The 27,995-nt window shown below is 43.6% G+C and overlaps 2 protein-coding genes and 1 non-coding gene across 4 annotated transcripts; 2 read left to right on the forward strand and 1 right to left on the reverse strand.

Annotated features, from left to right (window-relative positions):
- The first annotated feature begins 107 nt into the window (after positions 1 to 107).
- On the forward strand, positions 108 to 199 carry trnar-ucu (transfer RNA arginine (anticodon UCU)). Its single transcript is given in 2 exon segments — positions 108 to 144; positions 164 to 199. It is a non-coding gene; the product is annotated as a tRNA-Arg (tRNA).
- A 291-nt stretch (positions 200 to 490) lies between these two features.
- Positions 491 to 2,286, forward strand: LOC128754569 (fibrinogen-like protein 1). Its single transcript, XM_053857278.1, has 7 exons — positions 491 to 633; positions 886 to 1,054; positions 1,129 to 1,288; positions 1,352 to 1,449; positions 1,506 to 1,594; positions 1,777 to 1,967; positions 2,039 to 2,286. The coding sequence occupies exons 1-7, from the start codon at positions 589 to 591 to the stop codon at positions 2,271 to 2,273; spliced, it is 987 nt and encodes a 328-aa protein (XP_053713253.1). The 5' UTR covers positions 491 to 588; the 3' UTR covers positions 2,274 to 2,286.
- A 52-nt stretch (positions 2,287 to 2,338) lies between these two features.
- LOC128753856 (microtubule-associated tumor suppressor 1 homolog) lies at positions 2,339 to 27,453 on the reverse strand. 2 transcript variants are annotated; one of them, XM_053856012.1, is made up of 17 exons: positions 26,413 to 27,453; positions 26,232 to 26,345; positions 23,549 to 23,738; positions 22,119 to 22,298; positions 18,681 to 18,869; positions 16,376 to 16,519; positions 11,798 to 11,901; positions 11,396 to 11,689; positions 7,479 to 7,545; positions 5,557 to 5,680; positions 5,407 to 5,497; positions 4,862 to 4,967; positions 4,714 to 4,787; positions 4,555 to 4,650; positions 4,361 to 4,477; positions 4,196 to 4,293; positions 2,339 to 3,843 (listed from the first exon to the last, which is right to left on the reverse strand). In XM_053856012.1, exons 1-17 carry the CDS (start codon positions 27,244 to 27,246, stop codon positions 3,630 to 3,632), a joined length of 3,036 nt encoding a protein of 1,011 aa, XP_053711987.1. In that variant the 5' UTR covers positions 27,247 to 27,453; the 3' UTR covers positions 2,339 to 3,629. The 2 variants fall into 2 exon arrangements, with proteins under 2 accessions (XP_053711987.1, XP_053711985.1); XM_053856010.1 differs by having other exon boundaries at positions 26,022 to 26,345.
- Between the last annotated feature and the right edge of the window lie 542 nt (positions 27,454 to 27,995).

A 27,995-nucleotide genomic window follows, 5' to 3' on the forward strand; every position in this document is an offset into this window, starting at 1 on the left:
GTTGGCCTCCCCGGGCCACATGTCTTCTGATCCACATCGTCTACATTACGCTTCAAATCCACGTCTTTACGTGATAAAAGCCCTGACCTCTGACCACATCAACAGGTGGCTCCGTGGCGCAATGGATAGCGCGTTGGACTTCTAGTCAAGCACTTGAGCAGTGATTCAAAGGTTGTGGGTTCGAGTCCCACCGGAGTCGGTCTTTTGTAGCGGACAATCTACTTTTACTAACCCTGACCATCGTGACTCTCAGGACAAGTACATGTAAACGATGATTTGTACGATATATGTTTGATACCAGCATCCCATTTCAGGTTGCATAACAGAAAACAATGTCACGTGATTATTGTACGAGCAATCCGGGTAAAAGACTATGAGCCGGATGATTTTGAACTGAAGTTAGGAATATGAAGGTTGTGACTTTCAGACACTCGGATTGTCCGACTACAGTGACACGACGCGTCTCCTTTAAAGTCAGTCTCCACTAGAGGGCGTGTCTAACAACACAGCTGTTAAGTAAAGATGCGAGTTCGTCGGCTCAGCCTGTAGTCCCGCTGAGCCGTGCCCGTCACATCATCCATCCCGATCATGATGTGGTGGCTTCTGCTTTTTCACCTGGCTGTTTCTATAGCGGTGAGTTATCCCCACACGCTTTCATTTAACTCATTTAGTTCAGTGGTTCTTTGCTGAATTCGAATTTGTGTCATAAATTGTTGATTCCAATGCATGGTGATATTAAAATGCTACTGTGTATCAGCCTGTATGAACGATGTAAATATGAGATTACAACGTCTAATGAATACATCAGTGTGTCTTCCAAGCATGAATCCACACCTGGTTCATTTAGTTGCTTCTGTGCCTTCATGATTCTGCCTCTCTTTCAAGGCTCCACTGCCATGTGAGGAGGAGGTGGTCCGCCTGGAAGCGCAGATCCAAGGCTTGAAGAATGTGATTGATGAGCAACATCGATACATCCTGGAGCTCCACAACAGCCAGTCCCAGCTGCTACAGCAGATACCCAACACTCACCTGGGCCCAGACAACCAGTACAGAGGTAACACAGTCAACACACTTAAGTGATTCCACCCGGACTCCAGGGCATGAAGCGATAGTCTCATGTGTCCTCAGACTGCTCTGAGGTGTTCGCAGGTGGGAATGTAGCCAGTGGGCTCTACGTGATTCGACCAGATAAATCTCCAACAGCCTTCAGTGTAAACTGTGATATGAACAACGGGGGAGGGTGGACTGTGTTCCAGCGCAGGAGAGACGGCAAGGAGAGCTTTGACAGGTGTGTGTACAGCTGCCTACCAAGCCATGTCATCATGGGAGTTTCTAACACATCTGTATGTAGAGCGTGGGTGGAGTACAAGCATGGTTTTGGAGACATCTTCTCTCCCGATGGAGAGTTCTGGCTCGGCAATGATGCACTTCATCATCTCACCTCTCAAGGTGTGTACCCACCACAGATTGTGTGTGTGTGTGTGTGTAACAGTTGTTTTCAACAGGAAACTACGACCTGCGGATTGACATGGAAGACTTTGAGGGAAACCAGCGCTTTGCTGAGTACAAAAACTTTAGGGTGGATGATGAAAAGGTAAACACCAACCGCTGACTGCTGTGTTTTCATCACTCTGTCTTCTTTTCCCAAAACACAAGAATATATTTAGACTAGCGGTGCATTGGTGTCCCAGGTATCAGTGTACACCCTGCCTCACCGCAGGTCCCTTTAAATCGTATCGTCTACAAACCGTTTATTTCCCACACCTCCTGTGACAGGACCAGTACCAGTTACATTTGGGAAAATATGCCGGGAATGCAGGGGACGCAATGGCCTCCACTCCCAGAGACCCAACAATTCCGGGGTTGGATGGAATCAACTTCAGCACCTACGATCATGTGAGCGAGGATGGCACCGATAAGGATGCTCAGTGTATCCGACACAGCAAGTCTGGATGGTGGTTCAGCAGGTAGATTTATTCTCATGGATGTGCTGTAAGTAAACAAATTACCGTCTTGACCCTGTGCTTCTTCCTGGCAGGTGTGACTCTGGTAACCTGAATGGTCACTACTACAAGGGACCTTACCAAGCGATGACTGACGATGGGGTGGTTTGGTACACTTGGCACGGCTGGTGGTACTCAATCAAGTCTGTGGTCATGATGGTGCGAGCAGCTGACATGGAATATCCTCTGCTTGTCAATGCTCCAGCACCGGAAGACTTACATCACAGCAAAACACCAGGTGGCGCCAGCGATCACCCCACTGGCCACTGACATCACAACAGCTTTTCTGTCAGCAATTGCGACACTGATGAATAAAAAGAGTCAAGCTAGGTTGCACATCTTTATTCTCGAGATGAGGTCTGAATGATCTGATCTAAAAAAAACTGGAATTGTGTCCTTGAACAGTCTGTGCAATGTCAGGGACCAAATTAAACAAAGAACGTCATGACGTGCACATTTAGCAGGATCAAGCACACATGAATTTTCAACATCGCAATGTGTGTGTTTTGGGGTAAGAAACTGTTGTCACTGGCAAATATGTTGAACAAAGACTGCCAGTGACAGAGGGTCTTGTCTGTGTTTCACATCGGGAGACTAAAGCTGCACTTTGAAATTGGTAATTCAGATTGACCTTGGCAACAGAAAAAAGAGATATAGAAATAAACAACAAAACAAAAGACATTTACTCATGAACAGACCTACACACACTCACAGACACACATGTTTGTATTCCTATATTTGTGGGGACATTGTGAGGTTTCTCATTGCCATATTGCTTTCTGAAGGATTAGTCCTCATAAAGGTTCAAACAAAGAAGAATTAGTACCGAATGTCTAGCCTTCTGTAAGCCAAACAACAGTGTGCGTGCATGTGCATGTGCATGTGTGTGTGAGAAGTCCTTGTATAGCTGTACTTGTGGGGACCGATTCTTGGACACACACCGACTTGTGGTGACCTTATCTATTTTTTAGCGACATTTTCCCATCGCCAGATGTCAAGTCTCAGTTTGAGGATTAATCAGTTTGAGGATTAAAACTTAAAAAATAATGGAGACGTTCTAATTGAATATAGGTTTGGTACAGAGTCCTGGTTAAGGTTTGCCATTTGTTTTGGAGGTTTAGGTTGAGAGACTAGGGGGAACGTTATGGCAATGAGAGGTCCACACAAAACACAAAAACACGATGTGTGTGCACGTGTGTATTGACATCCAGGGATGATACATTCCACCAAGTAGAGAGGGGGCTCACACCTTGTGAACTCAGGAGCAAAGGTTCAAAGTGTCAGTATTTCACTCCATGTGAGAATCCATCCATCACTGACCTGATTGAGCTTCGCTCTTTGGGACAAAAAGAAATCCACAGATGAGACCAGTGAAGTAAGCTGTGATTCAGTCTCCTGCTCTCTTTGGAGTTGTTCAAGTGGACACTAAGACTGTACATCATCGCAAACACAGATGAGGGACGAACTGTTATTCGTAGACCCTGAGGTGTTCCTCCATCCAGCTGAGGAATGTGATTATCCTGGGACAATGCCATGCAGAGGATCTCAGCTTAATCTCCAGGCTCTCACTACGCTCCTTGTCAGTGGGCAAGAGATGAAGGCTGGTTGTCTGGAGTCTGACAGAGGTTATCTGGGGGACACAGGGGCTGTGGTGTGGAAGGAGGCAGAGTTCCGTGGGGAGGCAAAAGGTGATGTGGGAGAGAGTCGACGGGGACTTGCTAACAAGTCGCCATTGTGCAGTTTCCAAAGTAGCTCTTCATTCTCCATGGACAGACGCTTGTTGACCTTTGACTCCATCTGCAGTGTCTGCTGAAGTTTGGCTTGCTCACTTGACAGCTGCCTGTAGAGGGAGACAGACTCCACATCAGGCACAGGCATGAGCTGCCAAGCACACATGTTGTGGATTGCACTTACTACCCCTCAGTAAATGTCTGTGCGAGTTAAAACATGACTATGCAGTGACGTTGGATCCCAGCATTGGAAACTTCTCTATTAAACTGGATGCATTTGCATATTCCTTTCATAAGAGCTAAAATTTTGAAATAATTAGTCTGAAAAATACGTTTTAGCTCCATAGTCTAAGATGTTCTGCCTACATGTCCATGATGATCACTGAGAAGTGGCCTTCTTTCGAGGAGAGCGAGATTTAACACAAGTCAGTGTTTGCAGGCAGACTGAGCTGGGTCACCTACTTTGACAAAGCAGCATGTTTGTCCATCCGGGCCTTGTAGTCCTCATTCTCCTGTTGCACCTTCTTTAAACACTCCTCCAGTTTGACATTAGTCTCCACCTATAACACACACACACATTTGTGTGTTTGTGTCCCTATCTTGGCACTCATTCAGCTGTAAACCAACCAGTCTGTCCATCTCCTGCAGCCTCTTCTCCTTCTGGTGCAGCTGATTGTTCTTCATATCCAGCACGACCTTCAGACTCTCCAGCTCTTGCTCCAAGTACATGGTGTGGGAATCCTTCTGGATGCAAGCAATGTGACACAAAGAGAAGCAGTCAGCTCTCCACACAAAGCCATCAGGTGAATGTGAGCACTGACCAGATTCCTGTCAGCAAGTATCCTCTTCTGCTCCTCCTCTTCCCGAAGCCTGTCCAACAACGACTTCTTCTCTGCTGACAGCTCAGCAAGCTGCTCCTGGTGAGGGTCGTACATTTTTAGCAAAACAAAAACTAGTATGTGCATAAATGCACAACTCACAGAAAGTGACGCTTCTGTTTCCATGAGAGACTTCTGCAGGTTCTCCAGCTCCTTCTGGTGAATCACATTCAGCTCTGAAGTTCAGAGATGAGCATGAACAGAGAGCGATGAACAATCTATTGCCCATGGACTTGACCAGTAGACTCACCCTGCAGTGATGTCTTGTGCTGCTGCTGCAGACCCTCCATCCTCTGGCTGTGAGCCTCCATCTGACTCTGGATCTCAGCTATATGCTGGCTCCTCAGTACATCCACCTGGAGGACATAAAAGAACTACCATTGGTTCACTCTCATCAATGACAAACTCTGGATTCAAAACTTGTGTGATATGTGGCAGACACAGCCTGCTATCATGTCCAGAGAATGCTGTACTTCCTCTCAAAGTCACTGGACTAAGATCATCTCTCATAGAAGGATATCTCCTGAGGCTGAGGCATTCTGTGTGACCTTGAATGAATCCTAAGTTGACACGTATGCAATCATGAAAGCTACCAAATAGCTTTGGAGACACATTAGAACAGCAGCCATGACCTCAAAACATTGGACAGTCCTGTGTGACAACGCTGTGATATGTGTCAGTAGGAGTTATCGCTTTCATGTTGTTTTGGTCATCACATGTAATTCACTTCACAAGTTGAGGTGAACAGAGAAAGGTGAACATTTCTTTGCAGTTCATGTATGCAAGACCTCTGACCTGTTTTTCCATGATTGCACGACACTTGTCAGCTTCCTCCTGATATGTCTCATGGACCTTGTCCCATTCTGCCTGGTAGAAGTCCCTCAACCTGAAAAACCAAATGTGTAGTGAGACCCTTAGTAGCCCTTAAATCAGAGCTAGACGTACCTGTTCTCCAACTGCACCAGCTCCTCCTTGTGCTGCTCCTGCAGTCTCCTCAGCGTCTCCTCCAAACTGACCTGCACCTCCTCCTTCTCCTTGTGCAGCCGCTCACAGCACCGGGACGAGGCCACTGCAAGGAACAAGTGTGGATAGTGAATAGCTCTTATCTTCTCCATGCATCATGAAAAACGTCTATAGGATTGACATGATTGAATCTTCAACAGTATATTTTAGTTTGTTTGAGGGGTTTTTTCAGGGCACAGTTGTTAACAATACAAAGCCAACAAAAATATAGAAAACTAAACCTAAACTAAATGGACAAACAAGTTCTTGTTTGTTCAAAGTTGCCAATTATACTCTGAGCCAACATAATTTTTGCGACTCAGTGCTTAATTCCAAAGCAGGTATGAAATGGCAACATAGTTGAACAAGCAGAGAGATGTTGGCATTTCAGCATGCAAAGTGCAACACGTTTAACCCGTCAAGGTTCCCATGAGGACCACATTCCTGCTTAATTTCTTTAATTACAGTCAGGCAGTGAAGCAGCTGGACTCATTGTTATCATGAAGAATTCAGGTCTCATTGGCAGTCACCACAACACGTTAAATCGCCACTGGTGCTGGCGACTCCTCAGATTACCACTGAAGTGTAAAAACTGTTGGGAAACAACAGAACTGCAGAGGGACAGTTGCTGGTTCTCTTCAGCACAAGTGTGAGCAGCTGTCACTGTGTTGATGGGGACACAAAGCCTACGACAGCTGAGGCATGCTCCCCATAATATCACCCACAACAGGAAAGGTGTGCCCCACCCTTAGCTACAGCTGTAAAACTGACTTTCAGGGTTCATCAATCTTCGGGCTACACTCTGGTGGACTACAAGGCAAACCTCCAGCAGGAAGGGAAAGTTGGATCATCACTCAGAGGTGAATGACATGGAGGCAGTGGTTGGAGGAATGTTGCTAGAACCAGTTCCCAATTTTCTGAGTGTATTTGTTACAATCCCAAACGGAACAGTTTGCAAGAAAGTAAGTGAAACTGGAACAGGTTGTTCCTGTTGACTTGCACTGCATAAGGTGTTATTGAGATCAGCCTGATCAGTGTGTCTTGTATAGCTATACTTGTGAGGACCAATTTTTGGAAACACGCCTACGTGTGGGGACATTTGGAAGCTTATGTTGTGGTTATGCTTAGCCATTTGGATTTTGGATAATTAGGTTTAGAGGTTTAGCTGGGGAAAGCATTATGTCAATGAGAGGTCCTCACAAAACACTACAAAAAAGAACACTTAGGTGTGTGTGACCGTGCAAGCCAGCTATGTGCGATACCAGCGCTCTACACACATTCTACAGCCCAGTGCATAAAGACATGAGCCAAAGGTCAAATAAGCAGTAAAAGAAAAGATCATAATGTGAAATGTGTGTGTTTTGTTCTGCTTTGCTTTGGAGTGTGTATGTGCGTGTGTATTGGGCATGTGACCCATCTTCTCTCTCAGAATTCACGCGGTGAGCAGATTTAATTTGGAAAGTCTAAATTATGGACCATAGAGTTTGTTTCCACAGACAGACAAATGAATTTGGGTGCAATGTGTTTCAGTGTCGATGAGCAGCTGTAGCAACAATAGTTGCGTTGTACATGGCACCAATTTGCTGGTTTCCTCAATGAAACATCAAAGCTCTCTGTAGTTAGTGATAAGCTATTGAACACGTTGAAGTAGGTTTCTTTCATTAAATTAAGTTAACAACAGGGCCCATACAGATTGAGATTTATTTCAGTCTCTGTAACCCCAAAGCTGCACTGGTGACCACTGGAGTCACAAAAATGAAGCTGTGACATGAGCAGGTGTGACCCCAGTGTTTCGTTGCTGGTGGCATTGGCCTGATGTGCAGGTCACCAACAGCTGTGGTGATGAGGTGAGGCAGATAACTTACCCAGCTCATCCCGGAGGTTGATCAGCTGCAGAGACAACTCCTTCTTCTGCTTAAGCGCCTCCTCATGCTAGAACAAGAAATACACAACCCAGTTTTGGTCTCACTTGACTGTTATTGTGTAACACTGCACCATAATAATACATATGAATAGTATAAATATCGATTGTTTACACCAACAATTCAATGAATAATCCTGTCACACTGAGTAACATCATTTAAGGTTTGATGATTACACATTCCATTCAAAAGGGAACAAGACTTTAAAACCTCTCAGGGTACACCATTGTTTTTTTTGTTTAAATTCCAAGAAAATGCACAACACATTTACAGCTTGTAAAGCAGTTCCACAAGTCACAGTTGTCACAGTTAACCTCAATTTGAATGCAGTCGGCCCTATAGACTTTTCACTCAACAGCCTCGTGACAGGAAGCATGACTTCCAATTATTGTCCTGCCCTCACAAGATAGAAACACAAACACTTGGAAGTGATAGCAGAATACACACAACAGTACATAGTTCATTTATAACAAGGCAACTCTGACTTTTCTGCAGCTAAAACACATTGAGGTATGGACAGACGTTTTTACAATACAAGAAACCTGGACAAAATATTCAAGCTTGATCATGCCAAACTCTGTTATATAACAGACTGTAATTCCCTATGTTAAGGTTCACATACAGCTGCAAAACAGTGCACAGTGCAGTCTGATAGTTCAGCATTCAAAATGATGTAAGACATGAAGTAGTAGAAGTATGCATGCTCACGCTCCTGCCTGCTCTTTTTCAATCACACTCACCGACCTTAACCAGGACTCTTAGCAGAACTTCAACCCAATTATAATGACCTATTATTTTTTAACTTTTCCTCAAATTGAGGTTTAAAAGATGTCCCCGCAGGTGGTCCCCACATGGATAGCTATACAAGTACACACACACAAAGCCATAAAGCCCATCTGTTGTCTGAGGGTCAGTTCAGTGAAGGAGCAGAGGCTGGCCTAGACAGCGTGAGAACCAAACAATTGTCCCCCCAACTTTCTCTTCTAGCACTACCCAATGTGGCCTGGTGTTTGTATTTTAAAATGGTGTTTCAGCGAAAATACAATGAACTGAATTCCAAATAGATCATCAGCGCAATGAAATCGTCTAAGAAAGCGTCAAAAGGTTAATTTCAGAAACAAAGAGAAAAACAGCTCACACACCTTATGCTTCTTCTTGTGGTGATACGGGCTCTTGTGGTGGGTTTTGCTGGCAGTGGAACCCATGTCACAGTAGACATACACTGATCGATAGCTAGCTTAGGTCCAGTGAGAACCATGAAAAAAACACCTCTCTCACACACACGTCTCTCTGGTGCTGCGAAAACACATTCCCTCTCTGTATGTGAGCATGTGAGTATGTGTTTGCCTCACACTCCTCCCACTGCTACCTGTTGGCCACCCTGATCCGCCTACGGGTCCTCCCCCGCTTGCCCAGAAACCAGATGATGAGGAATGTGAGGGATTCCTGAACAGCCATCAAATCTTTCTACCAAGGGGGTGCAAAACTGGTGCGTCTAGATTCAACTCACCAGGATTCACAGAGCTCCCAGTATAAGGCGAAATATTCTCATTAATGAATGTATAAAAGCAAATCAGTGAAGACAAACTCAGGTAAGTCAGAACGGCAACATGATATCAGGCTCACATACACCAATAACCTATACGAATAAGTCCCCTGTGACTCGTGTTGTGACAGTTTCCCACCCCAGCATGTATAGATATTATATTTTATATTGTTGATCATGAAACAGCTCATCCTTCCACTTTCTTTTAAATGGATCTCACTGTAGTGTTACAGAGCAAGTTTTTTTTAAACATATGGAACGACTCATGGCACAAAATAACTGAATATATGTATTCACCTTTACAATTCCGAAGCTTGAACATCTTCTCATTTTTTATTGTAACATGTGGACCACCATCGCACCTCTTGATCCAGAATTCCACCCCCCATCATCCGTTTATATTCAGTTCACAATCAGGAGAAGCAGATAAGATACAAGAGGAATTCCTCCTGCCAAATATACACAACTACTGTGGCTGCATTCCTGTACCCTCCCCCTCTTTTCCGTCACCTAGCCATGCTACCTTTTGACCAACTGACCACGCTCTTCTGACCACCGGCTACTACAGTGCAAAGGAACCGCATGTTTGCAGCAATCTCTAAAGACTTGCACCAAACTGAACAGGTGGTGAAGGTTATGCAACTTTTACACAAGCACAGATAATAAGTTAACCCACGAGTTAATGAGCGACTTTCTCTGAAAGAGTCAGCTGTTATATGAGGCAACACACTGCAAGGATCAGAGAGTGTGAAGGACTGGTGCCCCACACACGTTGGTCACCTGGACAGAAGAGTGACCATAATCCCTGTGCTACAGTGATGGCAGGGCATGGACACGGTCATGTTCCTGCAAAAACACTGATCACCCTTCTCTTTCCTTACCTGCAGCTAGACTTTAAACACAACATCTCCACCAACTGCTCACTGATTCTTTAATTATAGGATGTTGCTGTGATTCTCCTCAGGGCAAGGATGGTGTGTACAAACTCATGCTTTTCCTCATCTACCCTTTTAACGCTGTGCCGAGTGCCAAAAATGCTTTGACGAGTGCATACATGTCAACATCATCTGTCATCCATGTGGCACGGTGAACCCACTCTAACAACCAAACATGGGTGACTACAGGAATTTCTAATCAATGTGTGTTCCAAAAAAAACGTATTTATCCAGCAAAAATCTGCATTTTTTCCCAATCATAGACGCATCTTCAGACAGTATTTTGAGGACTAGGGTGAGGGTTAGGTTTAGAACCAATCCAATTGAATGCTCACATGGTGTCAAAACTTGTGTGCTGATCATGGGCTATTACTTTTCACTGTCATTACTGTTACCATGGTGACACCAGTGAAATATTCCCAAAATGGACAGATGGGTACATTTCGGTGTGTCTGCCTGAGCTTGCCTGACTTTGAGCCCTCATCCCGTCACTATACTGCCATGGAGAGTAGGGGTCAGCAATCCATGGCTCCAGAGCTGCTTCCAACCAGCTGGGTAGGAACCTCTCACCATTCAATTCCTATTTTTCTTTGTTTCCTTGGTTAACTGTGGGTACTGTAGTGCAGATGCTCTCCATTCTGGAATTCACACTGGTCCTTTTCCTCTTGTCTAGGCTCACATTTATTTCAAAGCTGGCCTGCACATTCACACAGCACTTCTGTTGGCTCCATTGGTTGTTGTACCGTTTACATTTTGGATATCTATTATCTAAAGCGGAGCAAAATGGCTCTCCTCAGTAAAGGCTGTCAACCCCAGATCTAGAGGTATCATTCACAAACCAAAACTTTGACATCGCCAATAGAGAGTACAGATTGTAGATGTCACCACAGTGGGGGAGTTTGTTTTCTCTTCCTTCATAAAACCCATAGCTACAGTTGTACTTGAGACAAACACAAACTTTACAAGTAAGCAGCAAAGGCAGGAATTTGAAAATACATACTAAATATTTCGACCAAAGGTCACATGTCCTGAGAAACAAGTTCTTTTTCACATGAATCTGGCCTGAATTAACATTCTTTGAATGTGATTCTGTTCTTAGTACCATTGAATGGCAATTCATTTGTTCCAGGGCTGAAATTACTTGCTGTCCTGTCTAAATTGTAAGGCGTATTTGCTGCCTTGCTTTCCTGTTCATATGCAAGCGGCAGATGGACACAGGGGGTTCGATGCTGTCACCATGGGGATTCAGCAGGCCTTTAGCTGACGTACTGTACACTGAACAGGCATTGCTACTGTCATGTGAGAAACAAGCAGACTGTCCTACATCGAAAATTGATGATGAACATGGTCGGTTTTAATATTCAGCGACCATTAGGTACCTCAGTAAAAAGATGCTGTATCACTGTAGCAAGGGCCTCCACTCTCTTGTTGCCCTGGACCAGCAGCCGCTTCAGCTGGCTGACAGCTTGATTCTTTTTCTCCGCCTCGGCCTTGCTCCAGGTCGGTTTAGCCATTATGTTCTGGTCTGTAAGAGTAGGTGTGCCCAGATTGGATATATTCTGCAGGCATAATCCTCTTTCTGGACTGGTTCGCAAGGAGGTTTTCGCCTTTTGCCTGAGACAACGAGCTCTGTTGTCAGAATTGGTAGCAGGTGTGGCCACATCTGTTACGACCTGTGAAAATAAACAAAAATAAATAGAATGTTGTAGCAGTCATACAATGTGTGTGACCTCAACAGTGTATGCTACAATCTAGGCACCACAAACAGCTGAGTCGCCCACCTGATCTAACACAGGACTGTGATGGTTTCCTCCAGCAGCAGGTGGTACCAGAGCATTGCTTGTTGTTGACCTTCCCTTAATGTCCCGGGACTTGTTTTTGTCCACTGAAAGAAAAAGGTCCAGTGTGTGAGCAACACCAGCAACAAGTCAACAGGCACGTGCATATTTAAAAACATTATAAAACATTATTGTTGTTGTGGATCTGCAGTCCGTCGCAGAAATAGAAGCATAGTGGTGAGGGCATACCTGTTTGAGTCTGGCTTAAGTCTACTTAAATATAATGAATACTACTGTGCGCTAGATTGAAATATCAAACGTAATACTACTCTGGCTGAGGCTGCTGCTCAAACACAGTGTTTACCGGTCTGACGGCAAAAATACATCATGATTTATTTATTTACTTTAAATAACTCAATTTTATCCCAAAGTCTTTTGCATGATTTTATTCTAATTTGGTGAATTTCCAGACACATTTTTTGCCTCAGCTTGCTTCATAACAACAATAATTCTTTTTCTCTTCATTCACATTTTGAAGCACATTTATTTCCTTTTGCATTTAGTTTTTGCTGTCTTTTAAACTATGAAGCAGAATTTGATGGTCTACGAGTGTAAAGGTTTTGAAGGGAGACGTCACGTTTGCTGCTCTGTTAGCTATGCAGCTCAGACTGACTTTGGTGTCGGGGTCCACCAATGAATCATTCTGTCATGAAGGTGTGTGGTCACATTAGAGGCGCATCAGGTTTAGAAACAACTCGAAGTTGCACATTTGACCGGCTTTTTCGCTTTGAGTGTGTGGGAAGATGAGCATTGTGCGCAATACTGTGCGCAGCGATAGACGAGGGATGAAAGCTAAAGTATAAATGAGACCGAATCCATGTAATCTCCTCGCATTGGTAGATCGTCAACAGGTTCTAATTGTTCATGATTTAATGTCATCATATAGCCCACCTCTATCTCAGAACAAATGAGGTGAAATAGGATCATTTCCCACGGTACACCTGACAGTCTCTCACGGAGTGTGCCGCGGCACACCGGTTGAAAAACGCTGGTCTAGCTTACTTTTTTCATCAGCTTTTGCTAATGCTGATACACAATGGTAATGCTTTCGTGGTTATAATGAGATGCAACTTTATTTACTTTATTCTGTCCAACAGATGATCTCTGGCAATTCTACACATTTCCCTTCTCTCCAGCAGTCAGGTTGCCTCGGAAACAAGTACGCAGTTGCTATCCACAAGTAGGTGTTGAGCATATCACCCATTTGAGAGCAAACTAGACTATGTGGTAACCTAGCAACAACCTGATGACTCACTCAAGACTCTGAAGGATGATCATTATTGATAAGACTAATGAAACAGTACTACCTAAAGGTTTGGTTGTGACCTTCTGTATGAGGAAGGTTGTCTTTTATTATCAATGAATAGAAGTCGATAAGTAATCCTTAGACCCGTAAGACATATTTTAAATGTAGTCTTTTTTATTTATTGCGTGTGGGTCTTCTCTGGGTTCTCTGGTGTGTGAATGGTGTGTGCTTGCGATGGACTGCCGACCTGTCCAGGGTGTATTCCTGCTGGGATCGGCTCCAGCACTCACTGCCATCCTGAACACTGCCATCCTGGTGGTTAACTGATGATGTATGTATGTTTTACACAATGTTCTGCAGCATAACACTTCATCACCTGCTTCTTCTTTAATCTCTTCGAATTATGTCCATGTGCTTTTCATGAGACCTGGACCATACGTTTATTTCTGTGCTCCATGCCCTCTTCATTTATCTGTATGTCCCAAAATATCTAATAAGTAGGTCAGACCTCTAGATGCTACTCTTCAAGCTTGTGAGCAACACACAGAGAAGTTTCCAAAACCAAAAGAGGCGCAAACGTTAAAAAACCACAGAGACTTCATTATCTTCCCACTTGGCTGCACACAGAGAACTGAAACGCCAAATTGGCAGCAGATGTAGAAGAAGCTGTACCGAGGACGTCGCCAGTTGAGCAGATACAGTATATCCTCATCTGACTCCACAGATTGAAAAATAGCAACATCACACTAAATCCTGCATGGTTCGCTGGTGTAGTGACTAAAGCCGGCTCTAACCTACATTTTAGGCTCAAGGCAGTAGTGGGGAAGTGGGTCTGCGGAGCTCAGACTGTGGAGGCACGTGGCTCACAAACACGTGCAGCAAGGCTCAGATTCCTGCCAGAGGCACAAGCATGATGTCACCAGTATGACAGCACAGTGAAAGACTCTCGTTTAATAGGACAAATGGAATAGCATCAGGAAGGATGCTCAATTATCATTGAGCTCAAAATCGCGAAAGCCAGGCAACAGTGGGTTATCCTGCCCCATGGTCTTAATATTGAGAGAGAACACTGTTTCACCCCACATAGCTTCAGGTTTTATGTTTAGCATGCATGGGCCACTGGCCCTAGCTTCTACCTCCACAGAGCAAAGCCATTAACTGTTTCTTCTTATGCAGCAAAGACAAAAGCTATCAAACAAATGACCACTAAGTGCCCTTTCCAGGTCCTCAGACATTAATACTGTAGATGTGAAATCAGTGATTTCAGCATCAGCAACAATCAGCATCGTATATTTGCATAGATATGTGCTCTCGCTGTCAGAGGAGTCCTCAGGGTGGAGAAGTCTGCAGCATCTAGTTTGTGTGAGCAAGCCATACCCAGGCCTGGGCAACATGGCAGTGGCTTTTCCTCAGGCCGGTGCTCAGACACTTTGTAAACCCTGCTTCACCATCACTGCTGCATGATACTTGAGGAGGCCATAGCAACGTGAGGTTAATAGAAAGGCTGAATTGGGCGTGGGATGAGGTGGAAGTGGGGGGGAAGGGAGTCGCAGCAGGAGCTGAGGTTCCCGAGCTAAACTGACGGAAGAGGTGAACGATGACAGGTCTGAAGATGAGGAACGAAGAAAATGTGAAATCAATGAAAGCACTGTTCGACTAGCCTGGACAAAGTGACATAGAGGAGATCGTGAGGGGAGATGAGAGTTGCATCAGCAGACCTGCGTGGAAGATCACAGTGTTCTTCCGGCATCCTGACAGAAGCTGGAGGTTTCTGAAAAGTCCTTTGGCTGTCAGCTTCACATGGAAGTTGGACAGAGACCGTCTGGGGGACCATAACATTGTCGTCTTCCCGGCACTGAGTCCTCCTCAGTGATGTCACTGTTGCTCCGTTGTTTCAGTCTTTCCCAAGGGAAATGTCTTTCAAGGCTTTCAAAAACTGCCTTTGGAAACAGAGTCATTGACCGGTATTATCCACTGCTGCATCACCAAACACATCGAACAGCTACTAACTGAGAAGGGTGCCTCTGCATCTTGTCCTTCACAGTCTTTCCATTAAAGGTCAAACTGGAAATGCTAAATAATATAAAAGCCAACTGCGAGAGAGCAAGAAATGGCGCCAAAACAAATGCAGAAGAGCTAGGTGGATCCCGTGACTGTACAAGAAGAAGCGATGATGTTGAGGTAGAAGGAGGGAAAATCCTGATCATCGCAGTTGTCATTCGTCAAATGAACACAAATCCTCTCATGCATCCCACACACAGAGTCCACGTGTGTCCAGGCGCAGAAACAGTGAAATATGGCTGTTTGGATGCTCTCTCTCTCTTTTTCTGTGTTTAGTGCGTAGCCTGGAGAAGCCACTCAGACGCACACACACGCGCGTTTTTACACACAGGGAGGGATGCCTCAGTGAAGGAGGGGGAGGGGATGGATTTGAATAATCTCTCCCTCACTCACAGCCTCTTACTGGCTCCATTGTCTCTTGCTGCAGACCTCAAAGAGAGGTGCGCTTTAATTGCTGCTTGATGAAGTTCGGTTAGTTTTACTTCATATTTTGAGTGTATGTGTTGTTTTGTATTTAGTTAGACGCTGGGTACTACAATTTTAATTTGGTTAATTTGGTAACGTAATTGCTTGAATTTAAATGATGAAACACACACAAATTCACAAGTATTACCTGTCAATTCTTATCTTCCTCTTGTTTTTGATGTCACTCCAGTGCCAACGTGCAGTAAATGAAAGCAGCGTAACGACATTTGCAGTGCCTGTTTCCGCTTTCTACCACTAGATGGCAAACATGGTCAGAAATATGAAACTACTGACCGACGATCCTCCTTATTGATTCGTTTGCCTTGATAAACAGAATCTTATCCAATTTTTCAAATGATATTTCAATTCATCTGACTCTGTACATTTTCTGTCAACCAAAATATCAACAATAATTAATATTAGTCCATTTAACGTATTCGCTGAAACATGGTTGTGACCTGTCTTGATGTCTGTGACTTGATGTCTGTGACTTGACGTCTGTGACTTGATGTCTGTGACTTGATGTCTGTGACTTGACGTCTGTGACTTGATGTCTGTGACTTGATGTCTGTGACTTGACGTCTGTGACTGTCTTCCCACATGTCTCTCAGAGACCTCCGGGAGAAAAGCAGGAGGTCAACAGCCCAAGATCAAAGCGAACATCTTGGGTGCGAGTTTCACAAAGGAGAAGTTAGGAGGAGAACTGAAATCATTACCACACGAGGAGGAATCATTCCTCAGTGACGTACCTGTGTTGTTCAGTCGACTGAGTCGTGCTGAACCACTTCTCTGCAGTGGCAAGCTTTTGGGTGTTGTAGAAGAAGAGACCTTTGCAGGATGAACAGATGACTGCTTAATCACATTGTGATTATTGACGGAAGGACTCTTCAATCCTGGGGACACAACCAGAAAGAATTTTTTATGCTACCATCTCTTTCGGCTCAGAAGTCCGAGATGTGAACACAAGCGAGTCGGGTTTTGGAAGCGGACTTGATCCTGGCTCGAGACCTGCACTTTGTCTCAGGAAACTCTCAGCGGGTGGTAAGATTCTCGCCTCAGGCGACTAGATGCCGGAAACTATGTGTACAACGCGACGCCACGCAAACAAGAGAAATACCGGGCAGTAAAGGGTCTGATCGCTGTCTGGGCGGACAACATCGTTCAAAAACGACTTCTCAAACTCCCAGAACACTGAGGTGTGCAGCCGGGAGCTGCAGGAAAATTGTGCTCGGGAGCGAAGCGCAGGGCAGCGGTCCGGGACTCGCGATGTGTGCAGATTTTTGATAACTCATGTGTTTTTGCCTTCAATAGGCTGCTAAACACCTGATTTTATTGACAGATTTGCTTAAATGAATAATGCTGCGCTCTACAGTAACTATTTTCGGTCCTGGGACGTGGCTGTAGCGTAGCTGTCTGCATGATGAGGAGAACAACTAGGTAAGATGCAGCTTGATTTTCCCCAAGTTACTGAAGATCACCAGACTATTCATTGATCATTTCCAACGTCTGGATCTGTACTTCAATGATTAAAATCTTCTCGATCGTCAGTAATCTCTCTCACTTTGTTCAAGGTGTTGTGAGAGCAGCGTGGATCAATCAAGACGCTCCGTATTATGCAGCTTGTTTCCGCTATTTCCTTGTAAAATAAACATGACAACACTCTTTCATGTTTAGTTTTGGCTGTGAAACACCATATTTTGTTGCAGCCGTGGCGTAGGTCTGTCATCAGTTCGTATCTGAGGTGAGGACGACTCGTAGTACTAACAATTGACAACCCGATGGCGGTAGGTTGTCGTTGTCATTATCACTTCCTTTAGATGTGCTTCACTGTGGGTCACAAACCAGCTATTTTGCGCAGAGCACTACTAGGTGAGGAGGAACAAAGGGACATCACCTGAGGGCGCAGAGGTGCGAGACTGCACAGCAGGGGGCAAATCGGACTCAGGCCACCCGAGACAGAACCCATAGTGTGAAAAGCCTCCCCCCCTCTCTTGACATCATGGAGCAGGTCATGCTCACTCAGTTCAGGAAGCTGAACCTTCGGAAGGATGTGGGTCTGGACAGAGTTTCCCCTGCCATCCTGAAGCATTGTGCTACTGAGCTGGCTCCAGTGTTCACAGACATCTTCAAGACATCCTTGGTGTCCTGTCATGTTCCAGCCTGCTTTAAATCCTCCACTATTATTCCTGTTCCCAAGAAAGCCAGGATCACAGAACTGAATGACTACAGACCAGTGGCACTGACATCTGTGGTCAAGTCCTTTGAGCGTTGGGTTTTTTCCCACCTGAAATCCATCACTGCTCCCCTCCTGGACTCATTGCAGTTTGCCAACAGAGCCAACACATCTGTGGGCGATGCAGTAAACCAGCCCTTCATTTCATTCTGGAGCATCTGGACTGCTGAAAAGGTGAGTGGTTGCAGACTGCCACCTCTTTATGACCTGCATGTCTCCAGGACCCAGAGACGTGCAGGTCGGATCAGAGCTGACCCTTTTCACCCTGGTTATATGTTTGTCCATCTTCCCTCTGGCAGGAGGTTACGGTCAATCCAGACCAGAACTCCAGCCAGACTGATGAATTCGTGAACAGCCCTTGTTGGTTGTGGTTTATTTTATTTTAGCACATTTGTGCATCTCATGATAATTAGATGTTTTTTTTTTTGTTTTCTTGAAAAAGAGAAGCTCAAGAATGTGCAGGAAGAACTCCCCTCAACACCTATGAAACACTTTTGTTATGTGATGCAAATTTGGTGCTACTAACAAACTACAGAACTAGGGCCACATGACTGGACTTTTCCATTTACTACTGAATCTGCTATGTTGCATAGAAAATTATAACTGTGTAGTGTTACATTGCTTAGTAAAAGCATCATATTCAACAATAAAAAGAATTTTACCATTAACTTCAGATAATTAAAATCCTGATTAATGTTTGACAAGTGATAGACAATTTTTAGAAATATGTTTTGAATGCAATGTTGAAATTAGTTTATGAAACAAATAAGAATGATGTCAATTAAGTCACACATCTCCTTGACACACCCATAGATACACACCTGAAGTCATGGTTCGGGCTTGCAGCGACTGTGTTCTGTTTCTCATAGCAGGAGGTTTTGCAGTGTCACTGCGAACACTGGTGCTGGTGGAGGACGAGGCAGGCGTGTTCCCACTCTGACTGCTCCCAGGGAGGCTGCTTTTACTCCCACGTTCATTGATCTTTAATCCTGTTGGTGCTCCACCACTACCTGGATTAAGATCAGAGAATTCAAGTCAGTTTAATTTCAACATCTCCTCTTCCCCTATCTCTGTACTACATCTCAAACTCAAGGCCTAGAGTCGGAATCCATGCAGCTAAATCCTTACATGTGACTGCCAATAGCTTTTGATCGCTATTGTTGACTCAGAATGTAGTTCATTTAAATACCAAACCTAAATAATTTCCAATGCATGTTGTCATTGTGAACAAATATGTGGAGCGTAGTTGTGCCTCCAACAATGAAGACAGACAGACTGACATCTCATTGTGTTTAAGCTTTTATTTCCTATTTCAAATTTCTTCAGAACAATTCTGGCCCCCAGCTTGATTGAACATAACAACCCTCAGCTTTAGATATAAAAATCTGTTTGCAGTCTAAGCTCCTAAATGTTGGCATAAGCTCCCTATCAAGATCAACACATCAAAAACCTCAGATTTTCACATGTATCATAGAAGCAGGAGTGTCGCCAAAGTATTTTACCTACTACAATGGAAGGTGTCTTTAAAAAAAATTCCAAATGGTAATTTCTCTGGCTGTATACAGTTTTAACAGACAGAGTCATGCAAAATCATCTCCAATGCGAGTGTTTGTACGAAGTCCACTGCCCCTGTGCCCCACACCATGGCATGCCAAAGAAGCACCATGGCACAGCGCAAATTCTAAGGAGAACCTTTGTTGCTGATTCCAGATTCCATGTACCAGAATATTGTTGAATCTATCTGACAGTAATTTTGCTTTTCACCAGGCGCAACATCGCGGCTGAGTCCCGCTGCGCTTGGGCAGCTTCCAGGGACATTTGGTCATCAACCCTGTCATTCCGTCATGTCCATCCCATGCTCCACATCTCTATTCAGAAGCCAGTTGCCGGCAGTTTCCTCGGGTCCTAGGATGTGAGAATACAACTCTCTGCATGACAGCCAAAAATGTGAGTAGAGGCTATGCAAATTTATCTGACTTGTGCATGAAATATGAAATTCTTCCAACCTTTCAAATCTCACTTAAGAGTATCAGGGACCCTTAAGATTAACAATGATTTGCTTCATATTTTGCTAATTATTAATATAAAACAAAAGGAATGGTGATGTTTCAGCCATATTTATCCCGGCCCGAGTCGAAAGCAAATATATTTACACCACCACACCACTCCTTGAAAGTGTGGACAGTTCATCACACAGAGACATGCTGTGTAGAACCTGACCAGACGCGCTCATTTAACCTCTAAAGAGGAAGCCGGTGTGTTGCTGTGAAAACACCCTGAGTGAAGTCAGGATGGGTGGTGTCAATGGCAAGATCACATCCCATGCAAAGTTTGTGTTTGTACAATGCACAGTATCAGCGATTGAGCGTGAGAGCTGTCCACCCACCTGTCAGGATAAGTCACACAAAAACACAAGATCAAGTGTCCTGCGTCACCAAAGTAGATGTGCAACAGTCTATGTTTTTATGTTTTGTGAGGACCGCTCATTGCCATAATACTTTCCCCAGCCTCTCACCTTAAACCTAACCATGGCTAACCTTAACCAGGACACTGAACCAAAGTTAAACTATAATGACCCAGTTATTTTGAAGCAAGCATCCTCAAATTGAGGGTCAACCTTGTGTGGTCAGGAAAAAAAAACCCACAAACACCCACAAACTCCCCATAAGGGAGTGTTTTCCCCAATACTGGACCTCACTAGGAATCCTAGTGCACTTTAGCATATCTATCCTAGTCTAGGATAGATATGCTAAAGTGGACTCACACAGAAATGGTGAGAACCCTAACCCTAATCCAAAATCTGTCCCCAAAGTCTTAAAGACACAGGAAATGATGTGACCAACGTTACGTCATGTATATGGGAAATTGGTAAATTGGCTCCCACTGTATCTGCAGGTCCTCCTACTAAACATCAGTATTTCAAATGTGGCATCTCTTTCATTTGGTTTATCAGACAATGTTTCACAGATGTCAATGAGCAACACTCACAGCAAAGGTGTGATGTTGTCAGCCATCCATGCTGCAGGCTGGATGCTGCATGCATTATAAGCATTTCAAGTGAAAAGTGTGGTAATGCCTGATGGATGAGGTTAGGATCAGGATGGGGGACGATAACAGGTAATGGATGAATGGACAAAATGGACGCACACATTGCAGTGGAACGTTCTCCGGCTGTTACTGTGACTGGAGGTTGGTTCGGCTATTAATTTTCACGGTAGGAATACAATCTTCGGATCAAGCAGGCAGAAACAGGACATTTTGACTTACATAAACACAACACACAATCAATTAACTGAAATAAATCAAATTTTATGTGACACTAAAAACAAAATGTATTGTCCATGTTCATTCAACATCGCTTGAAGACAATAGTTAGATATATAAAACTGCAGTCTTAAGAATATAAGGCGTCAGTGTAGCGCAGTCGATAGAACATGGAGTCAGGGAGATATGTATGGGTATGTAATGGCTATGTATCTAAGAATTTTCTACGAGGCAAATAAATTCTCATTCTCTTTTGATCATATCCCGTTATTCTGTGTTTTTGTTAAGACATATGAAAGTGTACGCTGTCTCAGTGGTTTCCACAATAGCAAAAGAGGTAAAAAGTATCCAAAGTCAGCTGCATTCAACAACTTTGTTGCTGCTCAGGAAGTAGTCGGCACAGGAAGTCGATGGAGGAAAGACAAAAGAACCATTCATCAAGATTTCAGAACATGTTTTCTCGATTGAAAGTGAAAATGTGTACAGAACCAGAGACATGCCTCTCTATTATTATTATGATTATTATTATTGTTATGATGATGATGATTATAATTATTTTTTAAAAGTGTGATCAAAATGTTTTTACAAATGAGAAAATTTCCTGATCTTCTGGAGAAGTTGATGGAATTCATAGATGCACTTTTTATCTGTATGAAATGTATAATAAAAAATGCAACATTTTTGGATGTGATATGTGAGTGCCTTCTGTGAGAGACAAATCCAGAGTTCCCTGTTCGTAAAAACGATTGCATTGAGACTGCACATTGCAAATACTGAAATTGCAAAAGGTCTATTAATAAGAAATACATACATTTTATGAAATTATTATTCAATAGACAATTCATTCCTACACTGATGAATCCAGAAAAAAGAAAAAAGAATTAAAAACTGCTGGGTAGAATAATGATTCTTCAAGCTAGTGGACAGCATTCTCCGCTTTTTTTTAAATCTCCCCACCATCGTTGCGAGCATGTGTATTTGTGTGTGTGCCTCACCTTTGACTGTGACACTGGTGAGCTCACTTCCACTGGCAAGCCCCTTGACAGGAAGTTTAGATAAAAGGGTGTGAGGAAGTTGTGAATCACTTCGTAAGGCTGCTGTGTGTTGGTTGGCTGAAGGTTTGGCGGCGGTGAGATCAAGGACAGCCAAAGAAGATGGTGAAGCTTTAGGAACTCCTGAAAGACAGAGATGGTATAACTTAGCAAGAACCATGCATGTGTGTTTAAGCTTGTCTATCTAAGGACAATCTATTATCCACTTATATTTCAATTTAAATGCACATTAAACAAAACATTTAACAAAGTTAACCTTACAACTGATGTCCAGACAATTCATTTAAACGAGCAGAAGGAAAGAATCCAAACATTTTTTTCTGGTCAAAACAGCAATATATTCCAACAGCATTTCGATTGAAAATCCTTGAGACCAAAAGAGAATCACCCTGAGGTGGATGACAGTTAGCACTATGACATTATTTCTTCAGTGACACATAATATTAAACCTAACCTCTTGAAAAGCTAAACATCAGCGGCATTTCTCTGTTTACTCCAGCCACCCTCCGCCTCGCCACAAAAAAATCTGCTGTGTAATGTCTTCTAATAGACTAGTAATAATCTCCACTTCATCTCCACTATTGTTCAGGGAGCCATGACACACAGAACTCTGGTGAAGGACAGCTCTTCATTCACCAGAGAGAAGTTGCTGATAAATATTGTCTCATGTTTCTTGTTCCCCTGGATCAGCAAAGAGAACAGATGATCCATTGTTCATCAAAATGTGACAATGATGAAGCTGATCATATACACACGTTCGTGATCATGAACACACATAAAAATGCACTTACTGCACTGACTGATAGGATTCAACATTGAAGCTCACTTTTTCACGGAAAATAACTGTCAAAACACCCACATCAGTTGGATCCCATATCACAGGTGGGAAGACGTCCCGTAGTTAATATCACACACCATTTCAACTTGAGCACATGTGCATTCACATCGTATGGTCGACACAGAAATGACATGAAGGAAAAACAAAACAGGGTACACACAGACTTCATCAAAACAAACATGTTGACACACGAACACACAAGTTACGTTTTAACTCAGCCAATCAAGAGAGAAGTTCCGTGGCAGAAAACATGTTCATGTGTTACACAATTTCCAAAAGCATTGTGTAACAGACCAGTTGACAGACCTCAAACCTGCAGTGTCTTTTTGTAAGTGCAGGGTAAGTGCTGCAGTGGCATGTGGAAGGCATTTTAAAGTGAGCCTGAGTCGATCTCAGGCTAACATTCTTCTGCGCTAGCACACTCAGCCACACATCTAACAACAAAACTTAGTTGTTAAAAGTTGTTCAGTTGCTGCATGTTGTCAAATTTGTCAGAGCTAATAATCTGATTTAAAGGTCTCTGGTGTGGACTTACCCAGACTTGCACTGGGCTTCCTTGCAGGAGTAGATGCATTTTCCTCCTTCACAGATGTGCACACATCTGGACGGTTCTGCTTGGGCCCAGCGCTACCTTGTCCTGCACTTGGAAACAGAGATGATTCTCTCTCCGCCTTGAGACTTCTCCCATAGTTCCTTGAACCAGGCCCCAGTTTGGATGAGACTTTCTGTAAGAAGAGTTGCCGCTTAGTTACAGAGTTCCAGGCAAGAGGCCCCAGCTCGGAGCTGCACACAGAGACCATGGTGTTAGCCATTGCCCACTCGCACTCTGAAATTTGAGGGTGGAGAAGAAGGGAATGTAGGAGAAGAGGGGAGGAGTGTGTAAGTGTGCTAGCACAGGGAAGAAAGAGGAAAAGAGAGAAGAAAAAAGGGGAGGGAAATTGTGCTTCCACCACAAGCGTGTCTAAAAAAAGTTGCTTTTGTGTTGTCCATTCCCTCGAGGACCCAGAATCTGAAGAGGCCAATTTTCTCTCTCGGTCAAAACCCCAGCTCAACCCTCCCTCCGACTCCATGAACACCGGACACATGGAGTAAGTTCATCCATTGACATCTGTTTTCTCTCATCAACTTTGGAATAGAAACTGTTGTTCTATTCCTCAGATTCCTTAGAGTGTATCCGAGCCACTGATATTGAAAGGTCCGTTCACAGTAACAGCATGGTATGGTTCCACTAGTTAACAGCTGGGTCTTGAGTCATTAAACATACCGCAGAGGACACAGTCTTGTTCAAACCTGCAACTCTCGGCCCAACTGACCAACATGGAGCAAAGAAAGGAAATTGTGTGGTTGTGATGTGGAGTGAAACAAATCTCACCTTTTCTAAAAAACATTGGAGCTAATTTAAAGGCAGTTGTTCTTTCAATGTGACTCATGACACAGTGAGTAAAGCATATGCTTGTTCAACAGGCTTCCCTGTCCAAAATAGGGGAGTAAACACCAAGATTACGTAATGAAGAACAGTATCTGCTTGGAATGCTGACAACCAGCCTAACAATAGCATACCAAATACGGGAAGCAGGTTGTCTTCACACGCTCTCAACAAAGTATTTGAGATCACACACTTTGCCAGACATTGAAATACTTCACATTTTCATAAAATGCCAGCAAAGCAAAAAAAAGAGGGGTTAAGAAAAGAAGTTATGTGATCAAGTTTCCTGGGAGAGGCAAATTCTGCTACGATTGCTGCTGCGTCCACAAGTGGTGAGGAAGCAGCAATGAGGACCATTGTGAGGTGTTGAAGGAGAAAGCGCAGACTGTTGGAGCGGTATCAGTCATGATGATCGTCTCCAACTTCAAACTACCTGTAGCTCATTTTGGATTCAGTCACACTGCAGGTATCTAAAGGTGCTGCATGTGAGATGAAAACCTGAGTGGCCTGCTAACTTAACTGTGTTAATACAATGCAATCAAGCTATGTAATGTCAATCCAGTTCCATGTGGAACAAACACATATATAAAGCCTGTTGGAAATGCTTGAGGAAGTTAACATGACGCATCAATAATGGATTCATACACCATGGCGTCATTTATTTATTTAATTTCATGTGTGATGGCAAGCTGCACCACAAAACGGATGTCGATTGGCGCAGTGTGTTGTATCTGCACTTTCTCCTCAGACAATCCACATATTAATGTTTCTTCAGGAATCACAATATTTGCATTGCCTGAAAATATCACACCTCAAGTCTCGGTTCGGAGGGCTGTCAGCCTTGATTTGGGATCGCCCACAAAGCAAGGACACCCCCCAATACAATTTCAGTGCGATCAATTTTGAACTTGTAAGAAAAGAGATTTGTAGATACTTAAAGGTTTTTTTCCATATCTCACCTCATTCTGACGTTGAAGGTGAGGAGGACTGAACGGACAAGAACGTATGCGCCTACAATTCGGCTTGAATCAAACCAATCTAATAATAAAAGTATGAATGGCAGGCAGTCACATAATATTTTGGCATGTTGGAAAAGCAAAAACCAAACCAAGGGCATTTTTTGTCAGAGTTCAGCCCTGTATTGGTCACAGCTTGGTCTGGCGAAGAACTTTTTTTCAAGAACCAGTGTAATTCTTTAGTGCATACAATTGTTGTAGTCCTTTCTCCATTGCTATGTATATTGTGTGAACAAGTTTTGGAACGTTAAAGCCACCTGCTGTCCCACTGAGATCATTTGAAAGTGGTTGTAAAATTGTACGTAATTGCATAGAAAAACAGTATTGGATGAAAATCACAATATGGCAATCAGCAGCTTGATGGTAGTCATCGCTCCCAGCGCTTCACTGGTTTAATAAATTTGGAATTTCAGGCTGACGTCCACTCGCAGCCACATTGAACCATGACACAGAAGCTTCAGAAAATAGGTTAGGAACCTTATGCCCAAATAATAATATTTATTTGTATGTGCTAGCTGAAAAATATTTGTAAGAAAAACTGCTGGGACATAGTTTTTACAACCAACCTGTGGGTTCTCTCTGGATTCCCCAACAGTAGCTCCTTCAGGATGTTTTAATTCTTCATTAGCCCCGTGATTTTCTGTCAGCCCTGTTTGTGTGGCTGGATCTAAGCAGAATTCCTGGCCTGTCACAACTGCCAATTTACCACTGACTGTGTCACTCCTTTGCTTTGGTCGGGCAAAAGCGTCCACTGGTGTTGTGCGGCTGTTCTTGACCTTCGAGTTCTTTCCACCAATGGGTTGACTCAAGTGTGTTTTTGTCTGGTCTGACGTCATCATTCTGTCCTTCCTGGACCTGGCTCTCATCCCAATAGGAGTGGTGCATTTTTTCTGAAATGAAATTGGAAAAATAATGTTTGAGACAGAACTAGACTTTAGACTTCCATTTTCACAATACCGGGCTGATGACTTTCTCTCGCTCAAATACAGTGCTTTTGGTAGCATTGGGAGATGTGGTCCTCCCCCGCGAAGTTGAGGCTCTAACTGGCTGGCTGAATTCAAAGTATGCAAAGTTGTTGAATTTCAGGTACATTGTGTTTGATGGTGCTTGGATTCTTTCACGTTGGTCCTCTGAAATGCACAGCTCTGTTGGTTCTTCAGATCTGAGGTCAGACACTGCCTCGTCAACGGACGACCAACCCTCAGTGCTACCGAGAGCCAGTTGATTCATAAGGTCCATTCCAGTCCCAAGTACAACATCAGAGCTGATGGACAGAAACAAAGCCTCCTCATCATCCTCATCACCAGCAGCAGGAATTTCTGTAGCATCTGCGCCTGGAGTGGAGCTCTTTGTTGTGCTTGCAAAATCATGGATGTCAGTTCGATTGCTGCTGTCAAAGCTGTTCCAGCTTTCTGTACAGTATTGATTTGCCTCCAGGTAGATGGACACAGAGTTCTCTAGGCTCTCAGAAAACTCATCAAATTGTATTTTCCCAGTCATGGTCTCATCTTGTTTCACCCATTCTGAAATCATATCACCAGTCATTTGGTTGTTTTCTCTCATAGCTGTGGTCAGTGTGAGCTCCACGATCTCACAGTCATCTGGGCTTTCAATCTGACCGATTGTTAGGCAGCTTTGACTACGTGGTGACTCAGGGGATGACAAGTCTGCACAGGAGGATGAGGACGAGGAAATTGGGAAAGCATTTCCATTGGAGCCTCCTGCACAGTGAAATAGGAGCTTCATCCTGGAAGATTCCGCCTCCCGTCTAGGTGGCACAGTGGCACTCATCCCTGTGTGTGGATGGCCTTACTCGTCCATCGCATGAGAGAATGTTTCCATGTATTCTGAACAGAATTTCAACATCGATGATACAATGCAGTTTTTTGAGTCCAGTCCATCCTCTAAAGCTGCCAAAACACTTTGTTTTGATGTTTGAAAATCTCTCCAAAGTAAAGGACGTGTTTCCATCGAAGCAAACTCTTATAAATCCAATGAATATCTGAAACATAGAAGAAAATGTAAAAGTTTATACTTAATTTGACTATGTCCGCACAAAGCAAAGACCAGTCAGATGTGTACACACTCAAATACAAATGACGACCATTTTGTTGGACAGCTATGTTAATCTGCGTCACTGCAAGTGTGAATATCAACCTGAGCCAGCGGTTTAGATACACCCTCTTTTTTTATTTTCATAAACCGCTTTCTAAATTGTGGATCAAACACATTTGTCAATTTCATCTTTGTCACAGCAGTCTGACACACACCCCTTGAAAGCACACTCGTGAAAGACAGACGTCTCCCACATGTGTGTAGATCAGGGTCGATTTTGTTTCATGTGATATTTAACAGGCTAGATATTATGCAATACATTCTGTTTTGTGGAATAATAAATAATAAAAGTTTTACTGAATTAATTAAAAATAGTCTTTTGGCCAAAATCTCCAGATTGTCTCATCTACAACATTACCATTTTTTGCATCACCGGGAATGGTTCGAATAGGCTTGAACCATTATATATTCTTATTCACAACATC

The sequence above is a fragment of the Synchiropus splendidus genome, chromosome 2, assembly GCF_027744825.2.
Source record: "Synchiropus splendidus isolate RoL2022-P1 chromosome 2, RoL_Sspl_1.0, whole genome shotgun sequence".
NCBI classification, from domain to species: domain Eukaryota; kingdom Metazoa; phylum Chordata; class Actinopteri; order Syngnathiformes; family Callionymidae; genus Synchiropus; species Synchiropus splendidus.